Raw genomic sequence first — 14,680 nt, 5'->3', positions numbered from 1 at the left:
TTTAAGACGCACAGTGGCTGTATGAGGAGAGGGGGTTGATTTGGGGACGGGGGAGTGTTTAGTTTTAAGGTGGGATCTGCGGGAGCTTCTTTTGAAACGAGTCTGTTTTTTTTTCCTCCCACGCAGCCCTGCAGGCCACGCAGCCCCACCCGCGCTCCTCTTTTGCCCGACTCCCTCGGGATATTTTTAGCGCTGATGATGTGCCCTGTCAGATCACGTAACGGAAACAACATCAGAGAGGGAGGACAGAGCTGCTGAGGAGAGGCGGTTTTCCTGACATCTGCACCGAAAAGAAGGCAGAGGAAGCCCGATGAGATGAGATTTGAGATTAACTTGGTTTGCTGCGTGCTGGTGTTTGGCGGCTCACCGCAGACTGGAGGTAAGAGCTCATCCTCCGATTGCTTTGTGTTTTTTCCCCTCTCTCTCTCTGGCAGGAGTTGGAGTCCCGCAGATGATGCTCTCATCCATCAAATAAAATGCATATGCCACCCGGTTATGTTTCACTTTACCTTGTTTGACCCAGACGCAGCCAAAGCGCCATTTCTGCTGTTTACTGATCAACACCAAGAATCTTCTCCATACCCTTTGAACTTTTTTTTTCTCCATTTAGTCACGTTCAAACCACAAATCCAATTCATCTTGTTGTGATTTTATTTGAGGGACCAACACAAAGAGGTGCATCGTGGTGGAGAAGAGAAAGATGCCTGATTTGCTGTGCATTTGTTTTCAACACCCAGCACTCAAAAGGAAAAATAACAGCCAGCACTCAGTAGCTTTTGCTGCTTTTCCAACTTTCAAGCCTTTTGGTGAGATCCTCCATAGCAGCTTTGCCCATCTAGAGGCACTTTTTTTGGGGGGGGATTTTCTTTCTTGAAAAGTAGGTCAAGCTCGTTCAGGTCGGATAGAGAGCATCTGGGAACATCAACATTTTAAGTTGTGCCACTGATTCTCATGTGCGTAACCCACTGTGGCTCTGGCTGTGTGTTTGGGGCTGGAAAGTGGATCTCTGCCCCAACCTCCGGTCTTCTGCAGCCTCTAACAGGTTTTATTTTATGATTATTTTTTATTTATGCATTCATCCATCTTCACATCAATGCTGACCAGTTTCCCTGTCCCTGGTGAGGAAATAAATTCCCACGTTTCACTTAACTGGGTATTGTGTTAAACGTTGTGCAGTGTTAGTTCTCCTCCTCACGTACTATTTTGCATGCCGGTTTAGTTTAATCTGATCAAAGTGCCTTCTCCTGCATTTCTGATTTACCTTCACGTGGCTAGTGGGAAAGCGCAAACAGGACGTCTTGTAGCGTTGTTCTTGTCACACTTTAATAAACACTGATTTTTCTGGTGCAGGACTAATTGTCGTCCTGTCGGCAGATTCTCCCACATTAGCTGAGGATCTCTGCAGCTCTGAAACAGCACGACGCTGCCACCCTCATGTTGCACTGCCAGGATTGTTTAAAGGGACATGCAGTCTTAGTATCCCCCCCTTATGCACAGCATCTAGGCCGCCATGTTTACCTTTGCTCTCATCTGATCCCGGCTGATCTCATCTGTTGACTGCTTACTTTGCCCCTACATGACTTGAGGCAGATATGACTTTATAGGATTTTTTTTTTAAATGACTTATTTCTTACACTCTTTGCTGGACCAAGGGCGGAATTCCCCTCCTGCTATAAAACTGGGAAACGATTGGTTTAGTGTCAATATAACTATACAGCTATAGAATCAAGCAATTACACTTTGATTCAAATAATTTAGTCTGCTTTAAAAGTATACAAATTCAACCTGTAACTCCCAGATTGTTTAGTTGAAGCAAAAGCCCAAATCATACCACCACCCCCTCCCCCCCACTACCATGTGGAATTTGAAGGAGGTGTTTGTGCAGCAAGCCTGCTTCACCTATCACTGCCAGACATCTCCACTTCAGCGCAATCTCGTTTGAGAAGATTTGTTTTTCGTTCCTAAAGCTTTAAAGCAGCAAAACTGACAACTTTTTTTGTTCAACTAACAACCCTAAAAGCTGTTGAAAAGATACATGATTTTGAACACATGGATGTTGTCCTTGTTTTCCGTTAGAAATAACAAACCTAACCAGTGTAATTTGTCTTCTGTTTTTTTGTCTTTATGCCCATTTTATTTTATGTACCTATATTTAAGGCCTCAAAAATACAATTATTTTGTCGTGATACGCAAAAATATTAGTTATCCCATGTCATGAATGGAGGACTAACCTCATGGATGGAGCAAAGAGACATTTAGGGCAACACCTGAGGTTACAATTTACATATTAAACCATATTACAATAATTATGCTGTTGTTTCATAGGTCAGAGCCATGCTTTGCCTCCTGCTTTTACCTCGGCCCCATCCCCTGCTCCTGCTGAGACCCCCCAACCTCCTGAGGTGACAGAGCCCAATATGAATGAGTTTCCAGAGCAGACACAATATCCTGCAGGCAACAATGAAACCTCAACTGCTCTCACGGCCACCGCGGCAACACAAAGAACGGTTGGATCAGGGACATCGGCAGATTCAGGACACTACCCCATCTCAAGTTCCACTAAAGCTACACCTCAGTGCACCACAGCACCCGCTGTCACAACTCCATCTCTCTCAGGTAACCTGCTTTTTCTCATTACAGTGCCTTGCAAATGTGCTCACACCCTTTACACTGCAGACGGCAGAGGACAGGACAACTAATAGTCATGCACTTCACAGATCTGATCTTTAGGGAAAAGGTCAGGCAATGAGAACGGAAAAACGTCATAAGAAATCATTTTTCTAGTCTTATTGGAACACAGCAATCATGCAGGAGATCAGGGGAGACTCAGTGGAAAGTGTAGTCGTGTTACAATCCGAAAGTTGATGGTGTGCATCCAGCACCCATCAATGTACCCCTGGGGAGGGCACTTAACCATAAGCCTCCTAGCGATCTGTGTATCGGTGTATGGATGTGTGCCCATTAGTGAATGCAATTGGCTAAATGGGGCTCCAGTGTAAAGAGTGGTCAGTATGACTAAATTCAGTCCAATTACTATACACTACCTATGATGGAAAACTAACAATGGACATTAAGTCAAACCCAGCATCCCTACGGCGCAACATGTTGGTGTCAGCATCGTTATCAGGTGGATTAGCCTTTCTTCAGCAGAGCTAGGGAAGTTTGTTGAAGATGGAAACAGGACAACCCTGGAAGAAAATCTATTAGGAACTACTTTATCGGTAAAGCTTTCTGAGAATCTTGTTTTGCCTTTCCCTTCAGAAATAGTACTCTACTAGTTGTTGTTCTGTAGCTTTAAATCCTGATGAACCAAATTGCAGTTTGTGGTTGTAAGATGCTGAAACAAGAACAGCTTCAGGCACTATGTTTACCTTTGCAAGGCTCCGTAAACTCTGGACCATTATTTTTATCTGCACTAATGTCACTACAGTGTTTATTTTTGGCCTTCTGGGTCTGCAGTCATTCCATTTTCTGTTTACTTTGTCCAGACTAAAGCCTTAAAGCAAAGCAGCCCACACAATGACATGTCGCCTGTTCGCAAACACAGCCCATTTCTCCTCTCTCCTGCCAGCCGTGTTACAGGAACACAACCGCTGCCCTGACCTCCACACCACTGGACTGAGCTGAGAACTGGTGTCGTGGGCTCATTTAGGAGATTTCCTTTTTCAGGGCAGATAAATATAACCCCCTCAGCTGATGCTGGCTGTCTATTTATGGGAGCACAGAAAAAGCCAGAGTAACGCCAACAAAGCTGCAGCCATTACAGTCGCTTTGTGTTCCCGACGATGAACATGGAGGTTTTTTTACCTAGAAACAGAAAACCTTCACTTTTAGGCATCAAGCTCTGACTTGCCGTTTTTCGGCAAGGGTTTTTACTAGTTACTCATCAGCATCAAGCCAGATCCTCACAACATGCTTAAAAATCTGTGGACACAGATTTGTTTCTTTCTTGCAAACCTCAATTACAGTTACAGGAAAAAAAAAAAACAAAGCCCGCCCTCTCTCTATTCAAGAAGCATTAGGAGCAGAAAACAAGCTATCTGGTCTTTATCGGCTCTGAAATTCTTTGAACCTTGTAGAAGCAGGACTTTTGGCAGTTTGATGCTCTGGAGAATACAGGCGTGTGAAAATGCGATGCCATGGCGTTAGGACGTCAGCACTGACCGGGGAGATGCAACTGCTGCTGCCCATCAGTCCGAGAAAGGATATTGGGCCGTTTGAAAAACTATTCAGAGTCCATCAATCTCAAGTGGAGAAGATAATTTACTTGTGGAAAATGCAAAAAGCCTTTGCCAGTCTTCCCAGGAATTGGACGTCTTGGCAAATAAACTCGAGCAAGTCAGACTGTCATGTGCAAAAGCGTAAAACCCTAGAATTAGCTTTTCTGCTCTCTAGGCCTCATGTATCAGGTTGAATGTTAAAGCTCAGAAAAGTACGGTTAGAAAAGGACTGAAACATAACTGAAAAGCTTCAGTATAAATGTCCTTTTTTGGAAAGATGTAGATATTTTTGTCCTTCGTTTTCTGCAAAAACTAATTATGGGCACACGGTGAAAAAATGGCTGTATGGTGATTTTTATAATGCCCATTTTGAAAAGCATTGATTTGGACGTATGGGTGGTCTCAGTCAGACCCCGGTCTCAGGTGAAGCAGCTTACATCCGTGTAGACTTGAGGTGCAATAGAAAAAATTAAGCTGTGTTGATAATGAATTAGTCCATGCTAGAGCACATGTTCAAAGTTATGTCTAGAATTTCAAGGGAAATGTTTGTTGTGGCTTATATTTCTGATTCTTCACTTGGTTTGGTCAGTTTTCTTTGAGCATTACTGAATCCGATCTTATAACCATGCCACGCGCTATGTACAGTTTCACCAATGGCAAAGCCTAAATATTAAGGGACACTCATGCAGAAAATGATTCAACTGGATGAGTTCTTAGCAGGATGGAGGCCACTGAGGATTGAGGGGTGGCAATCTCTAAAACAGGAAGTGTTCAGCCAGCGTTGACTGAGCCCTGGATTCCTCGGGGATGACAAGAGTCATGGTTAAAACAATGTTTCTGCATGATTCTGAAGGTGTTTGTGTGATTAAGCGCAGACTTTTTAAACCAAACCAACATACCACGGGATCTTGACCTACAGGTAAGGAGATTCCTGATCTTGAGCACATTGGGGGCATGAAGGACAAGAGATTTCTACATTGAACAGATTTTTTTTCATGCAGTGATGAGTGGCTACCTCATTCTTTTGATATCTGACAAAATCATAAGTTGGCATGCATGATTTTAAAATAGGACATTGCAAATCCTTTGCGGACTTTAAATAGAGTCTGCAATTGTATTGTTTGGTGTTTCAATGAACTTCTGTTGTTGTCCTTTTAAAAACCTGAGAGAAATGTATTTTCCATCCGTGTTTCAACTTTGGTGTGTGTGAAAGAAGCTCATACCGACAGTCATGGGTGTGGTAGCATGATGGTCTGAGAATGCCTTGCTGCTTAAGGAGCTAGATGGCAAGCTGCATGTAATGCTTAGTGGCAAAACCGATATTAAAACCCAATACAGAGTTACATTAAAATGTTTATTAATAGGTGGTTGGTGACAGAGAATGAGCAGAGCCAACTGGAATCCTTCGTCTGGGCGGTGCACACAAGCACTAGCAGGCAGAGTATTGAGGGCAGGGCGAGGACTGGATAACACAGGAAAAACGCTGGAGCAAACAACACATGCAGGCGGGGAAACAAGACAAGACGTTCTGGCAGGGAGTGGATGAGTGAGGCAGGTATAAGTAGGGAGGGTGACAGGCGAGCAGAGTTGGCACTGATGAGTGGTGGCAGCCGGTGCAACCAATTAAGGTGGCTGGTGGCTGAGTGGGGCGGAACGTGCTCAGTCCAGAATATCCAATAACATAAAAGAAAAACCCAAATCCTGACAGCTGTCACTGATGGAACCACAAATTCTCCTCCCAAGCAGAAAGTTCTGAAGAGGACTGTTCAGTCATTAGTTTGTGATCTTAAAGTCAAAGCAAACGTTGTTCAAGCAGCAGAACAGAGATCAAAAATAACAGCAGCAAGTTCACCACTCAATGGTTCACATAGGAACATTAAGCCGTTGGAGGGGTCTAGTCAAAGTCTGGACTGTGATGCTATTCAGATGCTATGACCCTAAACAAGTCGCCTGAGCTTCAGAACTCTCCAAGATGGCTGAATGAAAGCAACGCTGAAAGGAAGAGTGGGACAAAACTCTGCCCAGCTGCTCATTCCCAGTTATCTCAAACACTTGTTGCCCTGTTCACACAACCAGATAAGACTTTTAGGGGACCATTACTTTGCACACAGGGCCAGATTGGTTTCTCTTTTCTCATAAAAAAAAAAAAACTTTGAAAACAACTTTTTGTTCTTGGGTTATCTTTGAAATGTGGTTGACGTTGTGAAGCAGTGAAGCGTTGCAGACAAAAAGCACACGCAGAAGAAATCTGCAATGGATTTATTTTTTTCTGATGTAGTACCTACGATCACTCCTGCGCACAAATCCCCACCTGTTCTTAAAACGTGAGACTTTTATGTTTATACCTTGAAATGCAGAGATACACGTAGCAAATGGTGCTAAATAATACGCATGTCAAAAATAATCTGCATTTCTGCACCTTTTTCTACTCTCTATTCCATTCATCAATATGCCAGTGGCTAGTCTGAAAACGCCTATTTGTTTGTTTTTATGTAATACAGCAGAAAGATTACAGAGGTCAGTAATTTTAGAATAAGTCTTTGGAAACAAGTTTTTCTCAGTAAGCTGCTGTGCAACAAGAACATCTGAGTGGTTGGCACACGAGCGCCTGCACCACTATCACCACTATTATTATGTTGGTCTGGTGACTAAAAAGCCAAACAAGCTTTAGAAGACTCCTCTATTTTTAAAGGCAATTCTTGGTATTATTATGTAGTGATGGTTGTGCACATATCAGGGACAGCAGCTTCAGACGGACTGATCAGGTTTCAGGACCTCTGGCTGCTCAGTTTCTGCTCCGTTTCCTATAAAGAACTCCCTCTAGAGTTTTGAATTAACACAGCTCTGTGCTCTCATCCCCACCTTCAGCCGCTGCAGACAACCTCTCACCCACACCGACAGCCGTGACCTCCACCCCTCAGCAATCTACCGTCCACAGCCATCTCCCAGCCAGCGAGGCTCTCTCCACCTTTTCATCTCGCACAGTTGCCGCTGTGCCGGCGGCAGCCTCCACGTCCCTCACCTCTACCGTACAGCCACCGTCTGCAGTCACCGCGCACACAGCAGTGCTCGCTCAAACCTTGGCGTCCGGTTGGGCCCCCGTGGGCCCCACACACCAGGAGTTTCCATCTGAGCTGAACATCGGCGATAACGGTTAGGAGACGTGATTGAGTGTGACGTCTGACATGTTTGAATTTACAGTTTGATTTTGATTATCTTACATTCATCCTCTGTGATGTAGACTTGAAGGGGTCCCGCCAAGTCTCTCCTCTGGACCCTCTGCTGGCTGGTCTCTTGTCAGTGTTCATCGTTTCCACGGCTGTCGTCTTCACCGTTTTGTTCATCAAGTTCCGCCAGAGGGTGAACCGCCCCGAGTTCCATCGGCTGCAGGACCTTCCCATGGTAAGATAGACTGAATCCCAGCGGCCCGGCCCGGCCAGGCCAGCCCGGCCCGGCCACTCCTTCAGCTTCTATGAGGTCCCCGGTATTGATATTCTTTTCCCAATATGTTTGAATACACAGGAGGTGATCTACAGCTGCACATTGCTAGTTGTTTGCCTCTGTGTGTCCACACCAGTTATGGAAACATATTTCATAGTGCTCGGTTATCTTTAAGTCCTTCAGACAGAATTAGTGGGTTCGAAATGTGGAGAAAGGGGGATAAAAATAATGCTTATTGAGCACACAAATGCTAGGCTAAAAATATATGGAAACGAAAACAAATATTCAGTGTGAACTAAGTTATGTGTAGATTTTCTAGAACTTAGATCATCACTATCTACAACAACTCCTTGAAGAAACCCCTGTGACATGAGTTACACCAGCCTTTAATTTCCCTTTTGGTATCGATAAAGTATTTTTGAGTTGAATTGAATCTTTTGGTAGTTTGCTATTTATTGTAATTATAGAAAGTAAATAAGATAAGTAAAAAATGCTTTTCATAGACACAGTCACAAAGCACTGTAGGAGAATTGAATGAAGAAGAAAAAAGAACAATGGATACATTTCTCAGTCAAAATAGCCTGGTTATAAAAATAACTGCTCTTTAATTATGTTCACACTTCAGTTTGATCAAAATCCAAATAAGAATCAAATATTAAACCAAGATTATCGGTGAATTTGGAAGAGAAAGTAGAAGAGTAGAAGAGAGAAAGCGTCTGACTGATTCCTGGATTTAATTCGGGAGGCGCTATTATTATGTTCTCAGGCTTGTTGGTATTTAAGACAAGATAACTGCTACAAATCCAGTCACTAATGTGTGTTCAGCAATGAACAAGGTTGGACGTCCTATCCACCTGGTAAGGCTTAAAAGACATTTACAGCTGAATGTCATCAGCATACAAGTGATTTTGATCCTGTGGTTGGGGAAAATGCAGCTGCTTCGCTCCGGTGGACTTTTGGTTAAATGTGAATGTTTATTTGTCTGTCGCTCTGTAGAACTACATAGAGCTAACCACATACTGAGGAAAATACACTGGAGGCGAAGCAATGACATAAAACATTACAGGGACGCCAAGCTAGCATGCTAACCCAGCTAACAAAAGCTCTGGTCAACCCTACTCTACCCAAAATCTACCTCTTGATGGTCAGATCCCTAGGCATTAAATTGGCCAAACTGAAGCTAATTTTTGCGGAATGGTAAGAAGTCTTAACCTGACTCTCGCCAGATGTATGTTGCTCTGCCTAGCTCCACTCATACATCTGGGACCTCTCCATAGGAATTGCCTTTATTGAAGGCTGGGCCTTATCAAAAATCCTTGCATATGATTGGATAAGCCACTCTTCTGTCATCTTTATCGACGTGCTATTTCAACCACTCACACCGAAGCTAACCCGTGACTCTGAGAGAGCGACGCAGGAAAAAACAAAACTTTTTTTTTTTTAATGTGTTTGCGGCTCTAGAGGCATGCGTTTTATTGACAGTGAGCTGACAGGAAGAGGGGGGAAGACAGGCGGCAAAGCGCCGCGGGTCGGAGTCAATCCCGGGCCGACCGTGTCGAGGACTAAAGGCCTCCTAACATGGTTCGCGCTAACCGCGGTGGACGCGCCCGGAAAACAAAACTTGCCAAATCCGGTCTGGAGAAGGGTGAAAACATTGTTTCCACCAACAAAAGCCTTCAGAGGCGTTCTCTGATGTTCTTTTAATGAAACAATATTAGGTAGATTGGACAACACGGAAGAAATAGCAGCATCAATGTTAACGCTTGCTTCCTCAATGCGAGCCGCCATTGTTGTCTGAATCAAAACAGTCTCACGTCACGGTCGCTTCTCCACTACGTCACATCTATGAAACTCCAGCCCTGTGTCCTGATTGGCTAGACAATAAAATTGGTTGGAGAAATCACTCTCTATGGAGATGTCCCAGATGTATGTGAATGAAGCTAGGCGGAGCGACATCCATCTGGCTAGAGTCAGGTTAAAGAAGTCCAGGGTCGCGTGGTGATGTTCATCACAGAGACCTGGCTCCATCCGGGGATTCTTGATTAGCCTATGCAGCCGACCAGTCACACAGCGCCGACAGAACAAGCAGCTCTGGCAGGAGCCGCGGAGGATGGTTATACATTTATGTGAAGAAGAACCAGTGGTGCACAAACACTACAGCTGTGAACACATGCTGTTCAGCAGAAGCTGGGTCCATCATGGTGAGATGCCGACCCATTTTTTCTGCTGCAGGATTAGGATAATTACAGACTGCCCTTCTAAATGTAGTGGTGGACATCGAGTGAGTCAGTCTTACCAAAATTATACCAACATGTGAACAAGAGGTCATGTCGGATCGTGTTTAGGAATGGTTGCAGAGTCTCCTATCTCCCCATTTCCAGCTCTCTGGCCAACTCTCTTTGCTTTTCACTCCTTCAGTTTAACAAAACCTAGCGTGAGAATTAGTAAGACATTGTCAGAGAGGGCTTCATCTCAACTGCAGGACTGTGTTGAGCGCACAGGCTTGGAGATATTTGCCGAACAAAGCAATGATGACATGTTTTGCATTAGGACCTACATTGATTGAGTTAGAGCGAAGCAACCTGTTAGGATCTTCCCAGAGAGCAAAGCGTGGATGTTGAGCTTTGCTGTTGAAGCGTAAACCGGCCTTCAGTTCACGGAACAGCACGCTCTGCAGAACTGCCAGAGTCCACCTCAATGGAGCTATCGGGAGGGCAAAAGAGTACAGGCAGAAAATAGAGTGACGTGTTGAGTGATGGAGATGAACGGCAAACATGGCATAATGTACCTCATGAAGTCTGGCAGAGGAGCTGGACTGTTTTTTTTTCTCCAGATTTCAGGTAAATGATGCAATGGTTGTAAAAGAGTCATCGACTACATAGAATACACTGATATTTAGAGGTGGTCTGTCAACGGGAACGTCAAGAAGGCTATTGGTCCAGATGGTATGCCTGGAAGAGCACTGACATACTGTGCAGACCAGCTGGCAGGGGAAATCTGTAACACATTTAATTCCCCTTGTCTCTATGCACTGTCCCTAAATGCATGATGTCTGCTGTTATTGTAGAAATCCCTAAGGAGACATCCATAAATAGCCTTGGTAGCTTTAGACCAATTTCTCTTTAACTATAAGGAAACCCTTTGTAAAGCTGGTGTTACATTCCAATAAAGAATTGGACTTATTTCGAGCGGTTCTTAAAGATAGACAACAAGCTTGTATGAAACAGTGTCACTGCTTTTAAATTGTTTTTATTGTTTTATATTTGTGCATATGTATTAATTGGTTTTATTTTTGTAACCAGGTTGTAGTGTTTTTGCAGATTTCTGCCCAGGTCCCCCTTGAAAATGAGATCCAGATCTCAACGGGGTTTACCTGGTTAAATAAAGGAAATAAAAAAAAAAATAAAAAAAAAAAGCAGCATTACCGCCCACACTGTAAAAGCACTAGTTTCCATACAATGCGAAAAGATCAACAGAGGGCTGTATCAACACAGCAGTATGAATTGCCCTGTCACACCTAAAACAACTTGGAACCATGTGTGAGAATCCTGTTGTTGGACTTCAGTTCAGCAGTTAAACACGATCATACCCAACAAGCTTTACAAAGTATTTGTCCTTGGTAGAAAGCACCCCAGGGGTGTGTGCTGAGTTGTCCGGTGTCCTCACTTCACAAATATGACCGCATACCAATTGATAACACCAATAATATCATTACATTTGCAGACGAGAGTACTATAGTCAGCCTATGGAAAAAATGGTGATGAATCCGCATACAGGGTTGATGTCCTGAGACTAATGAAATAGTGCCCCACAAACAAACTGAGGCTTGACGTCTCCAAAACCACAGAGATTATTATCAATTTCAGGAGACAAGGATGATGTCCTGCGCCCTTATAGATCAGTGAAATGTCAGATTCCTGAGCACAAGAAAGGCTGGGAAGGTGTCTATGCAGCTGCATTTCCTTTGGACCTTTCACAGCAGCTGCTTGTTTCATTTTACAGGAGTTCTGTTGAAAGTATTCTCACCTACAAAGTGCTTGTGTGGTTTGGGAGCTGCACAGCAGCCGAGAAGGCGGCCGTAAAGAGAGTCATCACAGCAGCACAGGACATCATGAGGACTTACACACCACGGGACATTTATAGGCCACAGTATTGCTATATGCGTGCCGCTAACATGATGAGAGTCTTTTCACATCTGGGTCCCCATCTTCTCACCTTGCTGCACACAGGAAGGTGTCCAAAGTCAATCAAAACTAATTTTACAGGTTTAAAAATAGCTTTTCCCATATGCTGTGAGGGAACTGAGGTGACTGTAGGATGTGCAATATGGTATACATTTATTTAGTTCTAATTGGTGGTATTATTGTTTAATCTTTATTATTTTTATATATATTGTCTTTTTACATGTAAATAGATGTACATGCATGCATGCAGATGTAGTTGTTCCATGTGTATAAGAAGCATGTGTGAGTATATAGGTAGAATGCATGCATATATTTATGTCTTTATTATGACTGTCGTGTTTTAAATGCTCCTCCAGGGAAGCCTAGTTTTGTTGTACAATGACAGTAAATAGCAACAATTCTGTAGTTTATTTAATCGTCAGAGAAACAAAACAAGCCATGGATCGGTTACAAGCATCAGCTTGTAGCAAGTTACGGGTTTAAAAACTTTTACTTTATACTGTTCCTGCCTATGGTATGGTTAAAAGTCATATATAAATGTTGCTTTTTGTTAACTGTTTTCTTAGCCTATGTTACAGTTTATCTGTAATTCTTCCCATAGGACGATTTGATGGAAGACACGCCCCTCTCCAGGTACGCCCACTGAATGGACGCTCCTGGCTGGTCCATCACTTGCACCAGGCAGAGAACAGAAGCAGATCAAGATATCTTTGGATATGTGAAGAAATGTGGTCTCCCAAGGACTTCTCTGATTAATGCTCACTGATGAAAATGTTACTTAGTTATTTTTGTTGTTGCTTAAACCAAACGTTTTAGATTCACCGAATATTTCTTCCACATTCCCTTCTCATTCCTGGAGACTTTCAGTTTTTCTATCAAAGTGCAAATTCAAGGCACCTTTGCACAAACAACAGCACTTTTAACGTCACTGCCCTCTAGTGGACATGTGGGATAACACAGATTCCGTCCATCAAAATAACTTCAAAGAATGAATAAATGCGCCTCACCTCACTTGGTGCCAAATATCACTGCAGACAGTCTGAATGGGGATATGAGGTGTTGTCCAAACTGCCTTTAGATGCTTTAGGTGACCAAATATGAATGAAGTGCACTTTCAAACCAAACTGCTGCATTCAGGCTGCATGAGATAATGTAGAAAGTCTACACATAAATTATACGGTTTTTACTTTGTGGTATTACGTCAGATCTTAGGGAAAACACCTTATAAAACTAACAGAATGCTTTGAGTGGTTGAAATTAGGAATATGTGGAGTATTGAACAATCAGGGTAAACTTTGTTGTAAACCTGTCAGTATAGTTTTATGTTAAAATATACATCCTGAATTTAAAGAATGTTCCTTAAAGTGAATGTTAAATGTACCAATGCTCCCTGGGAAGTCATAGTGCCATAATGAATACATACAAATTGTAAAAGGGAAATTATAAAGTATTGCTTAAAGTGCTGTAAAAATCCCCTAAAGAGAAGATGAGGAGCAGCGTGTGGAGTTTTTCACCTGGATGTATTCAGTTAAGAACCATGCACATGTGTGTCTTGCAAAAGCATTCCTATCACACGAACCTTTCCACATTCTATCATGTCACAACCACAAACCTCAGTTTATTTTACTGGGATTTTATGTGAGAAAAACACAGATCAGCGGATAATAGAGAAACGAAAGGATTCAGTCTCCTTTACTCTGATACCTTTAAATAGAATCCAGGACGTGAATAAAATCCCGCCCAATTGGCTTTAGAAGTCACCTAATTAGTAATGCGGTATAAAACAACATAAAAGCTTTGAAAATCTCATACAGCACTGTACAATGCATCATCTGAAAATCAACATAGTAGGACATAACTCCAAAACGACCCAGACACTTCTGTCCAGCTAAGCTAACGGGCTAGGTGGCTTGGCATTTTACATAGAAAGAACCAAGAGGTCGCTGGTAAAGCTGGAGGAGCTCCAGACAGAGATCCACAGCTACACTACATTCTGGTCACTTTACAAATGCAGCCTTTTTTCTGGACAGCGGCAAGAAGAAAGCCATTAGAGCTTCGCCACAAGCATGCAGGGGACAAAGCAAACATGTGAGAGAAGGGGATCTGGTTAGAGACCAAAAATGTACTTTTTGGCCTACATGCAAAACACTGTGTGCTGGAAAACTAACAACACTCCGTGAACATGCCATCCCTGAGGCCAAACATGGCGGCGGCAGCATCATGGTGTGGGAATGATTTTCTTCAGAGAGCTGGGAAGCTGGTCAGAAATTACAAAGGACATGAGTAAGAATGTGACCCTAAATATAAGAGCCAGAGCTACGATACATCAGAATGGGCCAGTTCAACGTTCTAATCTAATATCCAGTTTAAAATTTGTGGCAACTGGAAAATTGCTCACAGATACTCTACATCCTGTTTTAGTGACCTTAAGCAAACTTACAAATACAAAGGGTGCCAAACTCCCACCTCTGGGTGTGCAAAGCAGACAAGACTCCAAAAGAATTGCAGCAAAATGTGATTCTGCAAAGCTTTGACTCAGGTAGCCTAAATACAAAAAGCACACCACACTTTTCAGATGCATATTTTGTTTGTGGTTGTAACATGAGAGAGTGTGACAAAGTTTAAGGGGTGCGAATATTGCAAGGTTCTCTCCAGAGTTTGGACCTAAGGATTGTTTGTTTTTGAGGTGTAACAGTTTACTGATATGAACGATTACCTGTTTAGTAATAAAAGAGAATAAAACAATGAGACAATTGCCTTTTTGAGCTTGCTTCAACCGGCGTGTTGACAGTGATTTATAATAATTAGCTCAATGAGTTATCACTCCTGCCCGAA

At 43.0% G+C, this 14,680-nt stretch overlaps 1 protein-coding gene across 1 annotated transcript; it reads left to right on the top strand.

The window, feature by feature from the left end:
• Positions 1–30: 30 nt before the first annotated feature.
• LOC105925285 (classical arabinogalactan protein 9) lies at positions 31–14,593 on the top strand. The gene is made up of 5 exons (XM_012861049.3): positions 31–379; positions 2,326–2,616; positions 7,089–7,373; positions 7,462–7,622; positions 12,447–14,593. Exons 1-5 carry the CDS (start codon positions 316–318, stop codon positions 12,489–12,491), a joined length of 846 nt encoding a protein of 281 aa, XP_012716503.2. The 5' UTR covers positions 31–315; the 3' UTR covers positions 12,492–14,593.
• The last annotated feature ends 87 nt before the right edge of the window (positions 14,594–14,680 follow it).

The sequence above is a fragment of the Fundulus heteroclitus genome, chromosome 6 (genome assembly GCF_011125445.2).
Source record: "Fundulus heteroclitus isolate FHET01 chromosome 6, MU-UCD_Fhet_4.1, whole genome shotgun sequence".
Classification (NCBI taxonomy): domain Eukaryota; kingdom Metazoa; phylum Chordata; class Actinopteri; order Cyprinodontiformes; family Fundulidae; genus Fundulus; species Fundulus heteroclitus.
This window is presented reverse-complemented; position numbering and strand designations above follow the sequence as displayed.